The sequence below is a fragment of the Bufo gargarizans genome, chromosome 3 (genome assembly GCF_014858855.1).
Source record: "Bufo gargarizans isolate SCDJY-AF-19 chromosome 3, ASM1485885v1, whole genome shotgun sequence".
Classification (NCBI taxonomy): Eukaryota; Metazoa; Chordata; class Amphibia; order Anura; family Bufonidae; genus Bufo; species Bufo gargarizans.
In genome coordinates this window covers 395,032,817-395,057,593 of record NC_058082.1, presented here as the reverse complement: position 1 = coordinate 395,057,593, position 24,777 = coordinate 395,032,817, and the positions used below count along the sequence as shown (strand labels likewise).

The following is a 24,777-nucleotide window of genomic DNA, read 5'->3' as shown; positions in this document are numbered from 1 at the left end:
ATAGCTACTAGAGAGGGGTTGCTAATCCAGGGAGTTATTCTGATTGCCTGATTGGAGTCGGGAAGGAATTTTTTTTCTACCTATTCTGGATCAACTTGCAGGTCATCTTGCAGGATAACAGGCTGAACTGGATGGACAGATGTCTTTTTTCAGCCTTATAAACTATGTTAATATGTTACTATTTTGATAATCTCATATTAGAATTTAAGCTACTTTCACACTAGCGTTTCTATTTTCCGGTATTAAGATCCGGCATATGGTCGCAATACCGGAAAAAAATGATTACGTTTTGTCCTTATTTATTGTTAATGGGAACGAAATGGAACAGAACAGAACAGAATGCTCCAAAATGCATTCTGTTCTCATAACGGAGAGTAGCATGCTGCGGTTTGCTTTCCATCCTGGGATGCGGAGCAAAACGGATCCGTCATGACCCACAATGCAAGTCAATGGGGACACAATCTGACAATAGAAAACTAATCCGTCCCCCATTGACTTTCAATCGAGGTCATGACGGATCCGTCTTGGGTATGTTAAAGTTAATACAACAGGATCCATTCATAACGGATGCCGATGGTTGTATTATCAGAGTAACGGAAGTGTTTTTGCTACTGTGAAAGTAGCTTTAATCTTATATTTAGCAAATTCTTATCTTTCTCCTTTCCTTGTAGGTCTTCCAACTTGCCTAGTGTGTGTATGTCTTGGTACATCTGTTTATTGTGATGATGTGGATCTGACAACTCTCCCTTCATTACCAAAGAAGACTACCTACTTGTATGCCCGATTTAACAAGATTAGTGATATTCAATCCAAAAACTTTGCAGGACTTGGTATGTGATTTTACTGTTCTTAAAGATTTCCACCTACATATATGCTTTTTTACTAAGTTGAACTAAGTAATATAAAAGGAATCTGTCTCCAGGTACCTTCCTATCATATTTTTTGCATAAACACATAGCTGTGGATTACCTGCTTAAAAACACTGTTTTTCTTTTGTTGATCCAAGCCTCTATTCATGAGTGATGATACATTTTCTTAAAGGGTTTCTATCACTTCGCTGCACATATTTAGCTGTCAGACACTAGCGATCCGCTAGTGTCTGCTCTGCCCAACCATCCTAATATAATTGCTTTTGGGGCAGCCGTTTTGCTAAAAAAAAGAACTTTTATTAATATGCTAATAAGCCTCTAGGTGCTATGGGGGCGTCATTAGCACCTAGAGGCTCCGTCTACCTTCAGAAACTGCCGCTGCCCAGCGGGTCCCTCCAGCACACCCATCTCCTCCTGAATGCGATCCTCCTTGTGAGCGCCTGTATTCGGCGCATGCGCAGTGAATGTCTGACAGCTTCCCTGCTCAGACATCTCCACTGCGCCTGTTCCTCGGAGCACTATGGCGTCATCGCGCAGGCGCAGTGGAGATGTCTGAGCAAGGAAGCGGTCAGACATTCACTGCGCATGCGCAGAATACATACGCTCACAAGGAGGATCGCATTCAGGAGGAGATGGGCGGGCTGGAGGGACGCGCTGGGCGGCGGCAGTTTCTGAAGGTAAACGGAGCCTCTAGGTGCTAATGACGCCCCCATAGCACCTAGAGGCTCATTAGCATATTAATAAAAGTTCTTTTTTTAGCAAAACGGCTGCCCCAAAAGCAATTATATTAGGATGGTTGGGCAGAGCAGACACTAGCGGATCGCTAGTGTCTGACAGCTAAATATGTGCAACGAAGTGATAGAAACCCTTTAATATGCAAATTAGGCCTTTGGTACAATGAGGATGTCACCATTGCTCACATTGCACTCAGGTTTAACACCTTTCTGTGGCCAACCCCTCTCTGATTGCTTTGCCACTGTCTGTCCCTTTCAGTCAAAGCAGTCAGGGAGGGTCTAACCACGGAACAGACCAGAGTTTGGGTGAAACAAGTCCAATGATGACACCCTCATTGCATCAAATGACTAATTTGCATATTAAGATAAAGTATCATAACTTGGGAACAGAACCTTAGATCAACAAAAGAAAAAAAATTTTTTAATCAGGTGAACTACATGAATGTGTCTACGCGAGCAGCTGCATAGGAAGATTGCTGGTGATAGTTTCACTTTAAACTTCGTTACATGAAAAGTGACAACTTGGACACTTTGCAGGAAGCTTAATTGATGAAGTTTATATAAATATTAATACTAAAATTTAAAGGGACTCTGTCACCAGTTTCTAACCCCCCCTTTTAAAACTATTGTTCTCTCCATGGTGCCCTTGTCATTACAAAGCTGTTGTTATAAGATAAATCCGCCGTCTAGTTTTGATAAAAATCGCTTTTATCTAACCTGTCAATCTTCTGGATAAGGTGCCCAGGGCGTTTCTGAAGGTTTGAATCTGCCGCTCTCCGCCGCCGCCGTTGGTGCCCAGCTCCTCCCATGATCCTTTCAGCGCCACCTGGATGTAATGAAATTCGGCTCTCCTCAGTGCCCCCTCCTCCTTTTCAAAGATCCTGCGCGTGCGCACAGGCCTGTGCCTGATGCGCCCATGCAGACTTTTAGATTCTGCCTCGTTGAGCGAAGTGAGGCAGAATCTAAAAGTCTGCATGGGCGCATCAGGCACAGGCCTGTGCGCACGCGCGGGATCTTTGAAAAGGAGGAGGGGGCACTGAGGAGAGCCGGAGGCGGATTTTATTACATCCAGGTGGCGCTGAAAGGATCATGGGAGGAGCTGGGCACCAACGGCGGCGGCGGAGAGCGGCAGATTCAAACCTTCAGAAACGCCCTGGGCACCTTATCCAGAAGATTGACAGGTTAGATAAAAGCGATTTTTATCAAAACTAGATGGCGGATTTATCTTATAACAACAGCTTTGTAATGACAAGGGAACCATGGAGAGAACAATAGTTTTAAAAGGGGGGGTTAGAAACTGGTGACAGAGTCCCTTTAAATACAATTTAGAGGGGTTTTCTCATGAGGACAACCCCTTTCCATATATCCTAACATATGATATCATAGAAGGGGACCCCCTTCATATAGGCTAGAATGGAGAACCACTCTATACACATTTGAATAGCTACATTTCTGTTATAATGTGGTTCACTGTTCACCATTGTTTCCATGTGGGCAGGTTGCCAGATACTTGTGGGTGTGTACCTATAGTAATTTCTCAGTATGGCAGTGCACATTTGCCACTGTTGCATACTGACCACTGGGGTTAATCTACCTGTATTGTGTCTGCATCTGTCTGACTAATGTGCTTGTTTAAATCTGCTATTTAGTTCCTGAAAACTGTGTCAGTTTGGTGGAGTTCTTTCTGAAATATCTCCAGACCATGGCTATGTTTGCAACATTATTTGTTGGTCTGGTTGGTTCTACTTCCCATATTCCTGAAACTTTTCCTGTTCCTGCCAAATGTTTACAGGTTTCTGCAAGTACTACCATATGTGTACTGGTCCTTGCAGTTATAACTGCTGGACTGCTTTCTGTTATGAATCTGAGTTCCTGAAGTATCTTCTAGTCTACACTAGTCATTACTCTTTTTTTGGCTACTTAAATTCCTTATACTGCGATATATCAATATATAATGCTCTTACTTATTTTCCTTCAGCAGTTTCTTAAAAAAACAGACTGGAGCGGCCGAGCGAGCGTCCTCCTCCCAGTGCGCCTGCCCCGACTGAAGACAGGTACGGCGTAGGCGCCAGATTTTGAACGCAGACAGGGCCAGCCAGAAGATGAGCGCGTTCGCTGGCCCTGTCAATCAACATGAGGAGGGGGCGTCTTTATGAAAGGAGGATGTGGCTGCTACCAGCAAGTAGCCGCCCTACTTGCTGGTAAAGAGGTCATTTACATATTATAAAAGTCAGTTTTTTTAAGAAACTGCTGAAGGAAAATGAGTAAGAGCATTATATATTGATATATCGCAGTATAAGGAATTTAAGTAGCCCAAAAAAAATTATGACTTTAGTGGGGTGACAGAAGCCCTTTAAGCCTAAGCGTCTGTTCAGTCTGTCTGTGCTGTTTTGGACTTTTAGTTCCATCTGCTAGGTCAGCTGCCTTTTATTCCAGAATCCTCCTTTACCAGCTCCATACCAGCTACAATACATAAAAATTTCCTTTGCAGCAGTGACTGCAGGGGAATTTCCTAACTGGCAACAACTTTTCATGGCAAAGTCAACTCTTTCTGAAAGGGGCATTCTACAGACCTGATGCACTATTCAGTTCTCCACACTGAATCTTCCTTAGGTGCCCCACTTTGATTTTAGTCTACATCCCCTGCACTAGTTCATTAAACAGTTAAATCTGATTGCCTGTTAGTTCTATAAGCAGTAAAGGTTTTTATTGACTTCTACATTTAGATACTAATAGCAAAAGCGCATACCACCGCTCTGGGAGCCTCATATCTTGCCAATGCTGCCAACGGGGCTGCAGGAAATAGATGTATTAAATGCTAAAATAGAGGGAGGAAAACAAGGGGCGTACATAAAAATCACTGGACTGGGTCCCATAGCAGGAATCTAAATTGGGCCCCTATTCCCCTTTTATAGCCCCTCCCTTTGTTCCATGAACTATTCTTGCTGCTGCGTTTTATAATTTATGCCATCAGGGCCGTATTGGGAATACAAAACAGCCCTGGCACACAAAAGAGGTATAATAGATGCAGTGTGGACAGATTTATAGTATATACAGCAGTGTACAGTTATGTGAGGTACGCGGTATAATATATGCAGTGTATACAGTATATACAGTAGTGTAATATGTAAGGTACGAGGTATAATAGATGCAGTGTGTACAGGTTTATAGTAAATACAGCAGTGTATTGACACCTCGTACCTCACATATCAGTACACTGCTGTATATACTATATATCTGTAAACATTGCATATATTATACTTCATACCTCACATATCAGTACACTGCTGTATATACTATATATCTTTACACACTGCATATATTATACCTTATACCTCACATATCAGTACACCGCTGTTTATGCAGTTGTGTTCAAAATTATTCAACCCCCAATGCTGTAAAGGGTTTTAGGGAATTTAGTGTACATTTGTAATTGTGTTCAGAATGAAATCTTACAAGGACTTTTTAAAGAACCAAATGCAGCTAAAATGAAATCAATTGTTTTTGTAATACAGTATTAAATGTGTTTTTTTTTTGTGATTTCTTCATTGACACAATTATTCAAACCCTTAAAGACTACCACTCTTAAGAACAGAGGTTCATTCAAGTGTTTTTTCGATTTGAGCTGTTTGGCTTTCTATAGGGGAGAGCACCATCGGCCGACTAGTGACTGTACCATATTTAAGGTGGCCGGTCCCTCTCTGCCGCTGACGCTCCCCCCAATATACTACAATAAGATCTGAATTCGAAATAGATAGCCACTACAAGAGGTTTTTTATATATAAGTATGAAATGTAACTTAGGACTACTTTTTAGGGTCCTGACATGGAGATTTTATGTTTTTATAACTTTTATATATTAAATGGTTTTAGGTAACCAGTTTTTTTCCTCAAACATGAGTAAGGAAATACCAATCTTCGTACATTCACTATTACACATTTTATAGGTTTTTATGGAATATTTGCATGTATTTTGGGGAATTTTATGTTATTTATGTATTATATAACATGTTTTATCGTTTTTTTAGTAAAAACGCATCGGAAACGCATCAAAACCGCATATGCGTTTTTTGGAGACCATGCGTTTTTTTTTGTATTTCTTTTTTTTTTTTTGCAAAATCTCCTGCTCATTGTAACAAGGCTATATAACATAGCCCGACACGATGGTGTCCTATTATTTGATATTTACATATTTTGGTAGATATGCATATGAGGGATCTATACAGTTATGAAATCTGGATTGTTTTGAATATAAACGCAATAAAAACGCAACAAAGACGCATCAATACCGCATATGCGGTTTCTTTATATTTGGTGTATCTTTGATATATACAATCCAGATCTATGCATATCTAATAAAAATTATGGAAAGGATTATGGAGGACTTTCTGGTGTATTTAATACTGATTTATTTGAAGAGATCCCAATATTGAGATCCACCACAGATTTTGAGGAGAACCTGATCCATTTCAGAATTTGAGGAATACTTGGTTCACTCTCAAGTTGGACTGATTACTGAAGTCCTCTATAAAAGGAGAGACATTAGTGAGGGGAGGTCAACCACTGAGGAAGGGGCCACTAAGAGCCCCGAAACACGTCTGGTACTGGACCCCCCGATTGGACTTAAGGACCACTAACTCTTGCAGCTTCGACCCTTCTTGGAGAAAACACACTGAAGGTGGAACGTATACCTGCAGAGCTGTGGACTATAAAGATACTACTGGCGCCAGTGAGGAACTTTGATTGTTCAATTGAAAAACAGCTTGTTGAAAACTCTCTGTGAAATCTACTAAGAAGTTATCAAAGACTATTTCATTGTGAAGTTGAGGCTCACACGTACAAGCGGAGATCATACCCTGACCATTACGCGGGACGCCGCGGATTGCTGATCTGAGCCGCCTGAGTACATTTATTATGTGAGTAGACTATAATACAACTGACAAATAATCTATTTGGAAATTAACGCTGTTACTTTGAACTGTGCGAACATATTTGAATTCAGGACTATTAGTCTCTGCAAAAGACCCTAGGATATCCGATCGACTATTTCATCTGTCCTTTTTGTATATGGCACACTTCTGATATTGGACTGAACATTTGGATAGTTTTGGATTGTTCTCATCCTCCATATATGCAAATTATTGGTCACATCCGATTTTTTTATATATATCAAATAGGTCCTTTTACCATTGTGTTACAGTGATTATATATTTTAGTCATTATAATCGATGTGTATGAATGTGTGTTAGAATATGTGTTTTTAATAATATAAGAATTGATTTTATTTAATAAAGTACCACGGCTACTAGATATAGTGAGTGCCCAGTCCTTTCTTTTGTATAATTTTTTGCTTGTTAGATTGGGTGAATCTGCGGGCTGAGAGCACCCATCCAGGTTTCCCCATACAGTAGTGCGACCCATCATCTGTGAATTAACCCTGTTTTTTCGATTAGGTATTGAAAACACCTGTGGATGTCAAGGAGCAGCAATCAAGCATAATAAGCACCAATTAGGCAGATTTAAAAGGATTGTGATACTCAGCTCCTTCTAGACATTTACTGGTGTGTTTACAAACATGGTGAAGTCAAGAGAATGGTCCAGGAAGACAAGAGAAGAGGTGATTTCTCTTCACAGGAAGGGCAATGGCTATAGGAAGATTGCAAAGATGTTAAACATACCAAGAGACACCATAGGAAGCATCATTCGCAAATTCAAGGCAAAGGGCACTGTTGAAACGCTACCTGGTCGTGGCAGAAAGAAGATACTGACTTCGACTGCGACCTGAAGCGCAAAGTGGAGAAAAATCCCTGTGTGACTGCTGAGGAACTGAAAAAAGATTTGTCAGATGTGGGTACTGAAGTTTCAGCTCAGACAATAAGGCGCACACTGCGTAATGAAGGCCTCCATGCCAGAACTCCCAGGCGCACCCCCTTGGTGTCTCCAAAGAATAAGAAGAGTCGACTGCAGTATGCCAAAAGTCATGTGGACAAACCACAAAAGTTTTGGGATAGTGTTCTGTGGACTGATTAAACAAAATTAGAACTGTTTGAGCCCATGGATCAACGCTATGTTTGGAGGAGGAAGAACAAGGCCTATGAAGAAAAGAACACCTTGCCTACTGTGAAGCATGGCGGGGGGTCAATCATGCTTTGGGGCTGTTTTGCTTCTACAGGTACAGGGAAGCTTCAGCGTGTGCAAGGTACCATGAATTCTCTTTAGTACCAGGAGATATTGGATGAAAATGTGATGCAGTCAGTCACAAACCTGAGGCTTGGGAGAAGTTGGACCTTTCAACAGGACAATGATCCCAAGCATACCTCCAAGTCCACTAGAGCATGGTTGCAGATTAAAGGCTGGAACATTTTGAAGTGGCCATCGCAGTCACCAGACTTAAATCTGATTGAGAACCTCTGGTGGGACTTAAAGAAAGCAGTTGCAGTGCGCAAGCCTAAGAATGTGACTGAACTGGAGGCTTTTGCCCATGAAGAATGGGCGAAGATACCCATAGATCGCTGCAAGACACTTGTGTCAAGCTATGCTTCACATTTAAAAGCTGTTATAACTGGAAAAGGATGTTGTACTAAGTACTAAGATTGAATGTCACTTGGGGGTTGAATAAAACTGATAATGATGTGAGCACAGAAAATACATTTGTGGTTATTTCATTATAAATGTTATGTTATACAGGTCCTTAATTTTTATCCAAAATTAGCATATTGTGATAAAGTTCATTATTTTCTGTAATGTACTGATAAACATTAGACTTTCATATATTTTAGATTCATTACACACAACTGAAGTAGTTCAAGCCTTTTATTGTTTTAATATTGATGATTTTGGCATACAGCTCATGAAAACCCAAAATTCCTATCTCAAAAAATTAGCATAGTTCATCCGACCAATAAAAGAAAAGTGTTTTTAATACAAAAGAAGTCAACCTTCAAATAATTATGTTCAGTTATGCACTCAATACTTGGTCGGGAATCCCTTTGCAGAAATGACTGCTTCAATGCGGCGTGGCATGGAGGCAATCAGCCTGTGGCACTGCTGAGGTGTTATGGAGACCCAGGATGCTTCGATAGTGGCCTTAAGCTCATCCAGAGTGTTGGGTCTTGCGTCTCTCAACTTTCTCTTCCCAATATCCCACAGATTCTCTATGGGGTTCAGGTCAGGAGAGTTGGCAGGCCAATTGAGCACAGTAATGCCATGGTCAGTAAACCATTTACCAGTGGTTTTGGCACTGTGAGCAGGTGCCAGGTCGTGCTGAAAAATGAAAACTTCATCTCCATAAAGCTTTTCAGCAGATGGAAGCATGACGTGCTCCAAAATCTCCTGATAGCTAGCTGCATTGACCCTGCCCTTGATAAAACACAGTGGACCAACACCAGCAGCTGACATGGCACCCCAGACCATCACTGACTGTGGGTACTTGACACTGGACTTCAGGCATTTTGGCATTTCCCTCTCACCAGTCTTCCTCCAGACTCTGGCACCTTGATTTTCGAATGACATATAAAATTTGCTTTCATCCGAAAAAAGTACTTTGGACCACTGAGCAACAGTCCAGTGCTGCTTCTCTATAGCCCAGGTCAGGCGCTTCTGCCGCTGTTTCTGGTTCAAAAGTGGCTTGACCTGCGGCACCTGTAGCCCATTTCCTGCACACGCCTGTACACGGTGGCTCTGGATGTTTCTACTCCAGACTCAGTCCACTGCTTTCGCAGGTCCCCCAAGGTCTGGAATCGGTTCTTCTCCACAATCTTCCTCAGGGTCCAGTCACCTCTTCTTGTTGTGCAGCGTTTTCTGCCACACTTTTTCCTTCCCACAGACTTCCCACTGAGGTGCCTTGATACAGCACTCTGGGAACAGCCTATTCGTTCAGAAATTTCTTTCTGTGTCTTACCCTCTTGCTTGAGGGTGTCAATGATGGCCTTCTAGACAGCAGTCAGGTCGGCAGTCTTACCCATGATTGCGGTTTTGAGTAATGAACCAGGCTGGGAGTTTTTGAAAGCCTCAGGAATCTTTTGCAGGTGTTTAGAGTTAATTAGTTGATTCAGATGATTAGGTTAATAGCTCGTTTAGAGAACCTTTTCATGATATGCTAATTTTTTGAGATAGGAATTTTGGGTTTTCATGAGCTGTATGCCAAAATCATCAATATTAAAACAATAAAAGGCTTGAACTACTTCAGTTGTGTGTAATGAATCTGAAATATATGAAAGTCTAATGTTTATCAGTACATTACAGAAAATAATGAACTTTATCACAATATGCTAATTTTTTTAGAAGGACCTGTATTTGTCTGACTTACAAGGGCCTCTTTGATTTAATTGTAAACAAGATGACTGAAATGATCAAAATCAATGTCAAACTGGTCAAAACACTCAATTTCAGTGGGGGTTGAATAATTTTTAGCACAACTGTACTATATATCTGTGCACACTGCATACCTTGTACATCAGTGCACTGCTGTATATACTATATATCTGTACATATTGCATGTATAATACTGTGTAATATATGCTGCGTGTGTGTGTGTATATATATATATATATATATATATATATATTCTAAGTGGCATTGATTCAACAAGGTGCTGATAGCATTCTTTAGAAATGTTGGCCCATATTGATAGGATAGCATCTTGCAGTTGATGGAGATTTGAGGGATGCACATCCAGGGCACGAAGCTCCCATTCCACCACATCCCAAAGATGCTCTATTGGGTTGAGATCTGGTGACTGTGGGGGGCATTTTTTCGAGCTTTGTGACATGGTGCATTATCCTGCTGGAAGTAGCCATCAGAGGATGGGTACATGGTGGTCATGGAGGGATGGACATGGTCAGAAACAATGCTCAGGTAGCCCGTGGCATTTAAACAATGGCCAATTGGCACTAAGGGGCCTAAAGTGTGCCCAGAAAACATCCCCCACACCATTACACAACCACCACCAGCCTGCACAGTGGTAACAAGGCATGATGGATACATGTTCTCATTCTGTTTACACCAAATTCGGACTCTACCATTTGAATGTCTCAACAGAAATCGAGACTCATCAGACCAGGCAACATTTTTCCAGTCTTCAACAGTCCAATTTTGGCGAGCTTGTGCAAATTGTAGCCTCTTTTTCCTATTTGTAGTGGAGATGAGTGGTACCCGGTGGGGTCTTCTGCTGTTGTAGCCCATCTGCCTCAAGGTTGTGCGTGTTGTGGCTTCACAAATGCTTTGCTGCATACCTCGGTTGTAACAAGTGGTTATTTCAGTCAACGTTGCTCTTCTATCAGCTTGAATCAGTCGGCCCATTCTCCTCTGACCTCTAGCATCAACAAGGCATTTTCGCCCACAGGACTGCCGCATACTGGATGTTTTTCCCTTTTCACACCATTCTTTGTAAACCCTAGAAATGGTTGTGTGTGAAAATCCCAGTAACTGAGCAGATTGTGAAATACTCAGACCGGCCCGTCTGGCACCAACAACCATACCACACTCAAAATTGCTTAAATCACCTTTCTTTCCCATTCTGACATTCAGTTTGGAGTTCAGGAGATTGTCTTGACCAGGACCACAACCCTACATGCATTGAAGCAACTGCCATGTGATTGGTTGACTAGATAATCGCATTAATGAGAAATAGAACAGGTGTTCCTAATAATTCTTTAGGTGAGTGTATATATACACACACAAACACACAGAGCAGTGTATTGATGTGAGACATAGAAGGTATAATACTGCAGATTATTCTGCAGTGTTTACAGAAATATGTGGTCAGTTATACATTATGGTCACTGTGTGTGTGAGGTACATGAGGTAGTGGTCACTGTAACTGTCTGAAGTATTATACATGAGTGAGCAATGAGTAAAAACAGGGCATTGAGGGGGGGGGGGGGGTTAAATGATGAAAAGTGGAGGACCTCCTCTTACCACTCCATTCCAGTCTGTATGGATCAATGCAGAGCTACTTTTGAACTTCTAATACTTGCTGTTAGGGGTTGAAGGACCTGTGATGATGTCACCACAGGTCCTGGCAGATATACCTTTGAAACCTAGGAACTACACCATTTTGGTACAGTTGCTTTGCTAGATTCTGCAGGACCTGTGGACCTGTGATGTTGAAGATGATGTCATCACAGGTCCTGGCAGATGCACTGTTCTAACCTGGGAACTACACTTTACACTGTGCAGTTCCCTTACAGGACCTCTCATTACATCATCAAAGGTCATTTAGCTTTAGAAAGATAAATAGGAGCAATTAGGGGACGGGGCCTCTCCTCCTCTTCAGGCCCCTCTTTCTCACGGGCCCCATAGCAGCTGCCTGGTCTGCCTATATGGTAGGTACGCCGCCGAGGAAAACTATTAGTTTTATATAAAAAAAAATTGGGCAGTTTTACGTCAGCATCTACATCTCCACTCAATCCTTATCTATTGTACTTCCAGTGCTCCAGAAGCAGGTCTGGGCACATGTGTCCTATGTGTCTATTGGAGATATTCATTATTGATCCTTACTTCATTCTGCAGTATTGCAAGGGTTAAGGGTCCTGTGTGCAGCTGCTTTTAATGCGTTAGTGAGCTCTGATATATATGCTGTGCTATTTGTCTCACTCACTGCCTAAGAAATAGGCATTCTAGCTAGCTTCTGTAAAGGTGCTTTAATCTGCTTGTCTTCCTGTGTACCGACTTTTGCCTGATTACTGCATTCTGACGCTCTGCTGCCTGACCTGAGCCATGCCTAATCACCTGTCATGGATGCGGTGTGGGTGGAAAACTCGACACCGAGCACAGGAGGAAAGGGGACAGGAAATAGGCCTGGAAACTAGGGTAGAGGAAAAGGTCACCTCCTAGAACAACCCTAATCCAAGTCCTAACTATCAGTATGAACTGACCTCGATGGTAGGAAAGTTTATACCCGGGCCTTTATACACAGGCTCTGACCTGTGGACCTCGGCCTGTTAGTGATTATGAGGTTTGTCAAATCCCTTGGTGCTTCATAGTGATGTCTCTGACTCCTGGCAGTCAGCTGTCACCCACACTGGTACCACTCCAGGAAGTAGTGGCACGGTTGCTCCTGTGCAGCAAAGTCAAGATCTCTGTATAGGGATTAAAGGGTGAATACATGGGGCTGATAGGAAAATGCCCATAGGTTTAGCCCAAAGTCAAACCAGTTGGTTGACACAGTGGATCCATACCAATTGATCATTACAGACAATGACACACTGAAAGAAAAGGTGTAAAACTATAAGGAAAAAAATAAAATTGTAAAGAGGGGCCGGCGACACGTGCTTCCTTTGCAGCACCACCGGAACCCTGCGCAAGGAGAGGGACAGGGACAGCAGGTGAGTCTCCATGACAGCAGGTGAGCTGCAGGAAAGCCGAGAACCAATACTGATGATCGGTGTTCGGCTGTGTTTGGCTGCTGTGAGTCACGTGACGCTGACCACGTCATGTGACTCACTAGCCAGGACTATTCAAACAGGCAGCCTGCTGGCCACAGGTTGCCTGTGAATAAGGTCTTTTCATTTACCAAGTTCTCTGTATTGGTTTGCATTGTACCTTGACCTCGGCTCTGTTTCCTTGACCTCGCTTCTGCTGTTTCCTCTGAATTGACGTGACCTCCTGGCATTCGGACCTCGGCTCGTGTTTGGTGTGATTTGGTTATTCCTTTGTACTGACTTGACCTTCTGATACTGACCTCGGCTTGTTTTGACCTTGCTTACTCTTTTATTTGTATCTTTCGTCCTGTATTTTGACCGCTGCTTATATTTGCATTGTTTGTGTATTTACCCCTCCGTGCCTGCCTTTCACTTTGTTTATTAATTTCTCAATTTTCTTTGTCCCCTTTAAGGCCCAGCACATACTCAGTTTAGGGAAATCTGTCCAGTTGTATACTGTCGCCTAGGGTGGACCGTGCAAGTAGGCAGGGACAGAGGTGTGGGTTGAGCTCAGGGCTGTGCACGCTCTCCCGTTCCGTGACAGATTCACAGGCCTTACTCCATTATGGACCCGATACTAGTGCTAACTGATCAGGTCCATAATCTCGCACAAATAGTACAGGAATTGGGGGAAAGATTAAAGCATCAGGAGTCAGTTCAGACCCTACCTGCACCTACCATATCTGCACAGCACGTTGAACCCCATGTTAAGTTGCTGGATCGGTTTTCTGGTGACCGAAAATGCTTCCTTGCATTTAAGGAGAGCTGTAAGCTGTATTCCCACTTACGCCCCTATTCTTCTGGTTCTGATCAGCAGAAGGTTGGGATTGTGATATCTCTATTACAAGGTGACTAGAGTTGGGTGGAAACCTGGATGTTCGGGTTCGACAAGTTCAGCCAAACCTCACAAAAAAGTTAGAGTTCGGGACCCGAACTTGACCCCGAACCCGAACCTCATTGAAGTCAATGGTGACCCAAACTTTTGAGCACTAAAATGGCTGTAAAAATATCATGGAAAGGGCTAGAGGGCTGCAAATGGCATCAAAATGTGGTTAAGAGCATGGCAAATGCTTTGCAGACAAATGTGGATAGGAAAATGACTTTAAATAACATAAAATGCGTAAAAAAAAAAATATATAATCTTGATCTAGGAGGACGAGGTCCATATGGAGTAGGAGGTTGAGGAGGTGGTGGATGTGGCGGTGAAGGTGGAAACGGTGGTGGAGTAGGAGGCGGTAGCCTACACTGCATTTTGTTTTTAAATATTTTTTTTTTAAATTAGGGTACACCCCAAAAAATTGGGAAATATAACCTGTGAAAACCCCCTCCAGTCGTGCTAAACACACGTTCAGACAATACACTGGCTGAAAGGCATAAAGGGCAAGCTCAGGCCATGTGCCCAATTTGGAGACCCAGAAGTTGAAGGGGGCAGACCCATCATTAAGTACGTGTAGGCGTGTGCACACATACTGCTCCACCATGTCGCACATCCCTGTGATGTCCACAATCCAATTGGATATCTTCTCTATAAACTTTCGATGTTCTTTTATGCACCTACCATGGTAATCACGGGTGGCTGGGGATCATGGTTCCAGGCCGGAGAGGGAGCCTGAGAAAGGGAAACCGCATCCAAGGGAGGTCAATGGATGAAATGAAATGTAATCGAGCGGAAATGTGGGACAAAGTATTAAAGCATAAGCTTCCAAGTTAAGGAGGGGGAGAGTGGCAATTACCCACTCCCGATTCGGGGAGGTAGTGACAATAAATAACAATACAGGACTCTTAAGATGCCCTGTTATTGGAATGATTAATAAAAAAAATATAGGGAATGTTTCTGGGGTATTTTGGATTTGGAAACGTTAGCCAGGAGAGGCCCTGCTGCCGCTTTGTTGACTCTAGATAACTTCTGCCTGATCGCACGTCCCTGTGACGTCCACCATCCATTTGGATATCTTCTCTATGAACTTTCAATGTTCTTTTCTGAGCCTACCATGTTGATCACGGATATCGGTGAATAAGGGTTTCACGCCGGAGAGGGGGCATGAGAAAGGAAGACCTGATCCAAGAGAGGTCAATGGCTACAATAGGATGAAGTGGAAATGTGGGACAAGTTCTTAAAGGGAACCTGTCACCAGGATTTTGGGTATAGAGCTGAGGACATGGGTTGCTAGATGGCCGCTAGCACATCCGCAATACCCAGTCCCCATAGCTCTGTGTGCTTTTATTGTGTTACAAAAACGATTTGATATGTATGCAAATTAACATAAAAGAGTCATATCTTACTTGTGTGACCAGAGAAGAGTCATATTTTCAAGCTCTCACTAATCTCAGGTTAATTTGCATATGTATCAAATCGGTTTTTATACACAATAAAAGCACACAGAGCTATGGGGACTGGGTACTGCGGATGTGCTAGCGGCCATCTAGCAACCCATGTCCTCATCTCTATACCCAAAATCCAGATGACAGGTTCCCTTTAAAGCAGAAGTATCGAATGAAAGGGCCAATTAAAGACAAATTTTAGAAATTTAAGTCCCTGTCACCTATGCAGAGCAGGGGGTTTTCATCGCCAGGAATAGGTTAATGTCACCCACCAATGGAACAGATTATTTTAAAAAAATTTGGTCCCTGTAATATATGCAGAGCAGGGGTTTATTCACAGGAAAATTTTTAAAATGTCACCCAAGAATGTAACAGAAAAATTTGTGAAATTTATTAACCTGTCTACGAGTTAGAGCAGGGGTCTATCACAGCCAAAAATTGTTGAATGCCACACGAAAAATGTAACAGAAAAAATTTGTGATTTTTTTTTTTACCTGTCTACTAGGTAGAGCAGTGGTATATCACACCAAAAAATTGCTGAATTTCACCTGAAAATGTAACAGACAAATTAGTGATTTCTTTTTTTACCTGTCTACTAGGAAGAGCAGTGGTATATCACACACAAAAATTGGTGAATTTCACACAAAAATTTAACAAACGAATTAGTGAAATGACATAAAATAAAATACGTACAAATAAAAAATCTTGATTTATGAGGTGGAGGTCCATATGGAGTAGGAGTTTGAAGAGGTGGTGGATGTAGCAGTGTAGGTGGAAGCAGCGGTGGAGGAGGACGAGGTAGCCAACACTGGTTTTTGTTTTACATTTTTTATTATTTTATATTTTTTATTAGGGTACACTCCAAAAGGGTGTGAAATATCCAAAATAGAAGAACGAGCAATTGTGCTGTAGTAGAACAATGGCTGGTTAAGGCCGGTATACATGTCTATTCTGCCCAAGGTATGAAAAAGTCCTGTGGGATCCATGCTTGGTTCATTTTAATGAACGTGAGCTTGTCCACATTGGCTGTGCACAGGCGGCAGCGCTTGTCTGTGATAGCGCCCCCTGCTGTGCTAAACATACCTGCTGCTGATTCATATGGAAAATAACTGTCAATCAGCAGCAGGTAGGCGGGGAGAGTGAGGAGCTCATGAATATTCAGGACTCATCATTATGAGCTGGAGGTTTTCAATACAAGATGTTGGCAGATTGACTGGGTCAATTAAAGAAAGTGAACCAGCATTTTGCTAAGAGAATCATTCACTTATTTATGTTGCCCTTAGTTAGGACACCATAAAACTGGTGACAGGTTCCCTTTAAGGTAACAAGTTAGCTACCCCTGTCCTGACACTTTAGAACAAACTATGACTCTAGCTGTGAGACTGGACAGACGCACTTGGGAACGTCAGCGGGAGCATCTGTTCTTTCCACAGGCTATGACCAAACCAAACTCCTTTCCTATGGGAGTCAAGGCGGAAACCCCTCTGGAAGAGCCCGTGCAACTCGGAATGATTAGGAGAGACCAATGTCGCCAGTGCGGTACTTGCTTCTACTGTGGCAACTCCGACCATTGGGTACGACAATGCCCCAAGGTTCCTCCTCCCCGAAGGTCACCTATACCGGATGCCTCAAAGAATAAGGTACTTCCAGAGGTGGTAAGGAAAAAATTATTGGTACCAGTGACAATCTCTTTGGGCTCAAATTAGGGTTCTGGGGAAGCCTTTATTGATTCGGGTTCCGCCTCTAATTTTGTTGATTATAAGTTTATTCTCTCTATGGCAATACCTATGTTGGCTCTCCCTAGTCCTATCCATATTATTGCCATTGACTTTACTCCTTTAGTGTGTTGCACGGTTACGTTTTGTACTCCTGAGATTACCTTGACTGTGGGGGTTTGTCATGCTGAGAATTGTTCTTTTCTTATTTTAGAGAATTTACCGGTGGAGATGGTTTTACTAGTAGAGATGGTTTTAGGCATACCATGGCTCCAACTTCCTAACCATGTTATTAATTGGGCTACAGTCGGTATTGAGAAATGGGGTCCTAAATGTTTTTCTGATTGTCTACCGATTGTTCAAGCTGGAATCACGATTGAGTCCAAAACTCTCCCTCTGTACATTAATGATTTCCTTGATGTTTTTTTACACATCTGATAATGAAAGTCTGCCTCCCCACAGATCCTATGATTGTGCTATTGATATCATTGCAGGATCTAAATTTCATAAAGGCCGTATTTAAAATCTATCCAGTCCAGAGTGAATTTCTGAGAAGCAGTATATCAAGGAAAGTTTGATCAAAGGTCATATCAGACCCTCGTTGTCACCTATGGGGGCAGGGTCCTTTTTTGTGGAGAAAAAAGGATGGAGGTTTGAGACCCTGTATCGATTATAGGGAATTAAACAAAATCACTGTTAAGAATCAATATTCCTTACTGTTGATTCCAGACTTGTTCAATCAGGTGCTTGGAGCTTGTTGGTTTTCTAAGCTGGATTTAAGAGGAGCTTACAACTTGATTTGTATTAGGGAAGGAGACGAGTGGAAGACAGCCTTTAACACTCCCAAGGGTCACTTCGAGTATTTAGCCATGCTGTTTGGTCTTTGCAATGAACTTGCAGTATTTAAAAATTTTGTTAATGACCTTTTCAGGCAGTTTATTGGAAAATGTATCATTGTGTGCCTGGATAATACCCTGATCTTCTCACCTAGTTGGGAATCCCATGTCATCCATATCATACAAGTGCTGGAAGTCCTTAGAAAGAATCAATTATTTGCTAAGAAAGAAAAATGTATTTTTGGGGTACAGGAAATCTTGTTTTTGGGTTATGTACCCCTCAATCTTTCAAGGTGGATCCAGGGAAAGTACAAGCCATTCAGGAGTGGGTGAAACCTTTTCCCCTTAAAGTGTTACAATGCTTCCTGGGGCTTGCTAATTATTACTGAAAATTAATAAAAACATTTTTTACAATCGCTAAACCTCTTTCTGACCTAACCAGGAAGAGGGTGGATCCTGTTAATTGGCCATCTGAGGCTATAGAAGCCTTCAAAACCCTCAAGAGGTGTTTCAGCGACTCCCCGGTCCAGATTCAGCCGGATCAAGAAAAACCTTTTATTGTCAAGGTAGATGCATCGGAGGACAGAGTAGGGGCAGTTTTCTCTCAGAGGTCATCTAAACTTACGAACCTAAGGCCATGTGCATTTTTCTCTCGGAAGTTCTCCCCTACAGAGAGAAATTACGGCATCGGGAATTGAGAGCTGCTCGCTATTAAAAGGGCTTTTGAGGAGTGGCAACATTTTTTGAAGGGGTCTCTGCATTGCTTCACTGTTCCTACGGATCATAAAAATCAATTGTTTTTGAAATCCGCTAAACATTTGAATCCTAGACAAGCAAGATGGGCGCTGTTCATTACGTGTTTTAATTTTTCTATTACTTTCAGGCAAGGAAGTAAAAATGTAAAAGCTGACGCCTTGTCCCGAAGTTGTCATGCCTTTCAACCTCCAGACACTCCACCAGAACCGATTTTGCCAGCTGGTATCATTGTGGCCTCAATATCCTCCGATCTTACCACTGAAATTGAGGCGGCATAACATCTAGCTCCGGTACAATTATAAGTTGTTTGTTCCAGGTCACTTACGCCTCCGGCTTTTTGTTGAGTGCAACAATTCAGTATTGTGTGGACATCCCGGTGTTAATGCCACTAAGGAACTCATTTACAGGTCCTACTAGTGGCCCACGTCAACTCGTATGTGTCTTCATGTGAGGTGTGTGCTAGAGCCAAAACTCTCAGAACTCACCTGGCTGGTGAGTTGCGAACATTACCCATTCCTAGTAGACCATGGTCGCATATTCCATGGATTTTATTACTGAGTTGCCTCCCTTTGAGGGTAAGTCAGTGATATGGCTAGTGGTCGATAGATTTAGTAAGATGGTGCACTTCATCCCATTGGCTAAGCTCCCTAATGCTAAGACTCTGGCTTCCCTGTTTGTGGATCATGTGGTACGTCTGCACAGGATTCCAGAATATGTTGTCTCCGATAGAGGCGTTCAGTTTGTTTCTAGATTTTGGAGAGCCTTTTGTCATATTTGTAATATTCCTTTGTCTTTTCCGTCTGCTTTTCATCCTGAAACTAATGGTCAAACCGAACGGTTGAATCAGTCGTTGGAACAGTTTTTGAGATGTTATATTGCTGACAACCAACAGTTGTGGGTGTGGCATCTACCCATGGCTGAGTTTGCTATTAATAACCAGGTGAACTCATATACTGGAGTGTCACTCTTTTTCTGCAATCTTGGTTTCCATCCACGATTTAATTCATTGTCGCCGTCCTCTTCACAAGTTCCGGAAGCAGATAAATTGGTTAACTGTACACAATCTGGGCCCAGGTTCGGTCGAACCTGAAGAAAGCAAAGGCGGTTCAGAAAATCAAGGCAGATAAAAGACATTCTCATGGGGTGGATTTTGTAGTGGGTGACAAGGTACGGTACTATCTCTTAACGTACCATCTAATAAGTTTGCTACACGATTTATTTGTCCTTACGAGATTATTAAGGTTATTAACCTTGTATCTTTTAAACTAAAACTACCTGACTCCTTTTGCATCCACAATGTGTTTCACAAGTCTTTACTAAAGAAGTACGTGTCACCTGTCGTTCAATCACAGGAGCCCCCGCCTCCAGTGGAGGTTGCGGAGGTCTTAAGGATTATTGATGTTAGAAAGGTCCAGAATTCCTTTCAGTATCTGGTGCATTGGAAGGGTTTCAGGGCAGAAGAGAGGTCTTGGGTGCCGATGAGTAACCAGACTGGTTAAAAGGTTTCATCTGGCTCATCTGGAGAAACCCAACCCTATAACTTTGGGTCCGGTGGCCCCTCGTAAAAGGGGGGGTACTGTAACGAGGGGCTGGCGATGCACACTTCCTTCGCAGCATCGTCGGCACCCAGCGCAAGGAAAGGTAGAGGGACATAGCCCGCGTCCTCGTCTCCATGACAGCAGGCGAGCTGCAGGAGAGCCGACCGACAATAATGATGATCGGTGCTCCGCTGAGTTTGGCTGCTGTGAGTCACGTGATGCAAACCACGTCATGCGACTCACCAGCCAGGCCTATTTAAACAGGCAGTCTGCTGGCCACAGGTTGGCTGTGAATAAGGTCTTTTCATTTACCAAGTTCTCTGTATTGGTTTGCATTGTACCTTGACATCGACTCTGTTTCCTTTACCCCACTTCTGCTGTTTCCTCTGAATTGAAATTACTTGGCAGACGCAGCATTATGAAGTACCTTTTGCGCTGTGGCATTAGAAGAATTTTGGTATCTCTGGTAGGGTTGAGTGCACCCGAACTGTAAATTTCAGGTTCGTGCCAAACTTTAGGATTTTTGGACCCCAGACCCGAACATTTCTGTAAAAGTTTGTGTAATGCAAAGCACCAACAAACAGACCAGTGATGAAAGCAAAAAGGTGTTTATTCACCAGAAACATAAACGTCCAGGACACTTGCTGGTAACAAGGAATAATAACAAAAAACCAGGCAAGGAGATTCCAGGAATAGTCCCAACCAGTGCTGAATGATGCTGTGCACTTGGCAGTCGAGTCACTCCAGATCTTGGGTCCGCTGTAAGGACAAAGTTCCTGGCAGTCTTCAGTCACTAGGAGTTGTGACCTATACCTGGTTGAGGGAAAATAACAGTGGGCACTGATCACCCTGAGAGACCTCCTTTTAAATGCCTGCTGACCAATCCCAGGGTGCCAAGTGTCCACTACCATAGGTGAACAAATTGCCCTGCACCTGAGTACAAGGCCTAAGGCAATCACAAGTTGATTAACCCATGGCTGGCTCCCTAATCCACTTTGCTCTTGTGAGTCAGTATAATATGCGCCACTGGTCGACGAAGTGCATAAGAAGCGCGTACTCGCGACCGTGTATCCCTTTGCGAACCTGCCCTCGTGCGTACGCATGGACGCATGATTGACTCAGCGCGAGTATGCGAGCGCGTGGACCCAGATGCGGAAACGGAAGTCGCAGGAGACACCGGAGACAACCCTGGCCGCGGCGTCTTGTCACTCGCCTGGCAACTCTGTCCCCGGGACTCCGACGGTCCTCCCCTCCGATGGCCATGCGAACGCATCTCCGCACTGGCTCGCAAAGGGGTCAGCGCTGGTGCATCGGAGACACGCATAACCTGTCCCGCAACTCCACGAGGACCCCTCTTGGTTCCCCTGGAGTGCAAAGCAGGTGAGGATCTTACAGTTTGGGTTTGGGTCCAGTGTTCGATTATTTATTGGCGCTTTTTGAAAGGCTGCAGAGCAGCCAGTCAACAAGCGTTTAACTCTGTGCGCTTAGAAGCCATCACAGCCATGCCTACTAATGGCATGGCTATGATTAGCCAGTGCAGCATGTGACCCAGCCTATATATAAGCTGGAGTCACGTAGCGCTGCACGCGACTCTGCTCTGATTAGTGTAGGGATAGGATGATGCTGCTGTGAGGGAGAGAATAGGAAAGAATCTTTAATCTGAAGTGCTTGTTAACTCAACTATCTACATAGATTTAGTTTTGTGGGTGCAGTGCACAATCTTTTTACCCTGCCCTGAGCCCTGTGACAGAGAAAAATAACTTTTATCCGTCTGTTAGATAGGTGAGCGCCAGATATGCATGCTCAGTGCACCAGCACAACATATGTGCTTTTGTGACATTCAAATCCAAGCTTGAAATTTTTGGCAATATCCTACATCTGGTGCCTTTGCAGCATTTGTCAGTGTGCAATTTAAGCTATAAATACAGCAATAATTTTCTGGGTTTTAAAAAACACCCTTTTGGGCAAAATACTCAATTTAACAGCCCTTACTGCATCTGTACGTTGTAATGATTTGCTCTGGTAGGCAGGGTAAGCGGACTCAGTACAGAGACAAGAACACGGTAGTAAAGCAAAAGTCAGTGTTTGCTTTAAAAAAATAAAATAAAACATAACACAAACACTTGGCAGAGTCCTGGTGTTAATTCACACCACAGAAATTCCTCATGTTATTTCACACGGCCAAAGTCCACAGAACTCAAAACAAACACCTCACCTGAATATCCACAGCAGGCTTTAGGGTGCCTGGCTTCCAGCTGGTGGCTCTCATGTAGCTCCCAGAGACACAGAGCCTTCACAGCTCCACTTTTACTTGGAGGAACATACCACACACAGCTGAGCTGCTGGCTGGGTTTTTAAACCCCAGCCCAAATCCTGGCCTGGACGTGGGGAACAGCCACCCACCCTGCTCTTTGGCTGCTCCCAATAAGAACCGGCCCGGATCGGCTTTTCAGCCACACTAAGAATAAACAGTGTCAGCGAGCACTAGCTGCGGCTGACACATAAAATAACCAGTTCTTATCTCACCGTGGCTAGGAACCTCGGTGACACGTACCTTCAGACAATGACGGACCCTTGCACCTTCCTACATACCTCCCCCTTTGTTCAACCCTGAGGGGGTGAACACACGCCAGACAGTGTACTCGGGACAGGGCATCCGCGTTTCCCTGTAACCGGCCTGCCCTGTGTTCTACTGTGAACTTACAGTTTTGCAGCGATAAGAACCACCTGGTGACCCGAGCATTCCTCTCTTTTGGCCTGGCTCATCCACTTGAGAGGGGAGTGATCGGTCACCAGATGAAATTTCCTCCCCAACAGAAATAGTGGAGAGACTCAAGTGCCCACTTGATGGCCAGGCACTCTCTCTCCACTATACTGTACCGGGTCTCCGCTGGAGTGAGCTTACGGCTGAGGAAGATAACGGGATGCTCCTCCCCGTTGACTTCCTGTGACAGCACCGCACTGAGGCCTACTTCGGAGGCATCAGTCTGGACCACAAATTCCCTCTTGAAGTCTGGCGTCACCAAAACCGGGGACCCACACAGGGCCGACTTCAGAGCGGAGAAAGCCTGGTCATTCCAGCGGACTATCACGGACTTCCGTCCCTTTAAAAGCCCTGTCAATCAGAGCCGCTAAAGTGGCAAAATGGGGAGCGAACCTCATGTAATAGCCCACCATTCCCAGGAATGACCTTACTTGTCTAGAGGTGGCAGGTCAGGGCCAATTCTGTATCGCTTCTATTTTGCTCACTTGGGGTTTAATGACTCCACGTCCAATGACATACCCAAGGTATTTAGTCTCCTCTAACCCTATTGCACATTTCTTTGGGTTAGCTGTTAGTCCCGCCTTTCGAAGGGAGTCCACTACAGCCTGTACTTTAGGTGGGTGACTTTCCCAGTCGGTGCTATGGACAACGATATCGTCCAGGTACGCCGAAGCGTATCGACGATGTGGACGGAGTTCAATATCCATTAGCCTTTGAAACGTGGCGGGAGCGCCATGTAGACCAAAGGGTAATACCTTGTACTGATACAGTCCCTCTGGCGTGACAAAAGCCGTTTTTTCTTTGGCAGCCTCTGTCAAGGGTACCTGCCAGTACCCTTTGGTGAGGTCCAACACAGAATATCGGGCTTGGCCCAACTTTTCAATAAGCTCATCCACTCGGGGCATGGGATACGCGTCACATTTTGACACCTCATTAAGTTTGCGGAAGTCATTACAGAACCTCAATGTCCCATTTGGCTTGGGTATTAATACTATCGGACTGGCCCACTCACTTTTAGACTCCTCGATGACATCCAGCCGCAACATAAGTTGCACTTCCTCCGAGATGGCTTTTCGCCGAGCCTCGGGTACTCGGTATGCTTTTAACCGGATTTTTGCCTGAGGCTCGGTGACAATGTCATGTTGGATTACGGAAGTGCGTCCAGGGAGGTCTGAGACATCCGTGTTCCGACTAACAAACTCCCTGGTTTCCTGAGCCTGTTTAGAGGAGAGGCTGTCAGCAATTTTTATTGTGGCAACCGCTTCCCTTGCATCAGACTTAGAAACCTCTTGTCCAAGAAAGCCCAGTCACAGGTTTCCCTATCCTTCCAAGGTTTTAGCAAATTAACATGGTAAACCTGCTCTGGCTTCCGCCTCCCCGGCTGGTGTACTTTGTAATTTACCTCTCCTATTTTTTCACGTACCTTGTAGGGCCCCTGCCACCTGGCTAGGAACTTACTGTCTACTGTCGCGGCACCAGAACTAAAACCCGATCACCCGGGTTAAAGTTCCGCACCCGAGCCTGCCGATTATAGATCCGACTCTGGGCTCGCTGAGCGGCCTCCATATGTTCCCTGACAAGAGGCAAAACGGTCTCTATCTGCTGTTGCATCTTGGTAACATATTCCAGGACGCTTTTATGCGGAGTGGGTTGTTGTTCCCATGCCTCTTTGGCTATGTCCAACATGCCACGAGGATGTCTGCCATATAGCAATTCGAAGGGCGAGAACCCAGTAGAGGCCTGGGGCACCTCTCGCACTGCGAACATGAGATAGGGCAGAAGAAGGTCCCAATCCTTTCCATCTTTGGTCCCCACCCTTTT

The 24,777-nt window shown here is 43.8% G+C and overlaps 1 protein-coding gene across 1 annotated transcript in view; it reads left to right on the top strand.

Annotated features, from left to right (window-relative positions):
- Window positions 1–24,777, top strand: part of LOC122931619 (opticin-like) — a 242,378-nt gene that overhangs the window by 7,330 nt on the left and 210,271 nt on the right. The window contains exon 3 of the mRNA XM_044285695.1: window positions 672–830. Coding sequence (XP_044141630.1) covers window positions 672–830 — 159 coding nt within the window. The remainder of the gene's footprint in view (window positions 1–671; window positions 831–24,777) is intronic.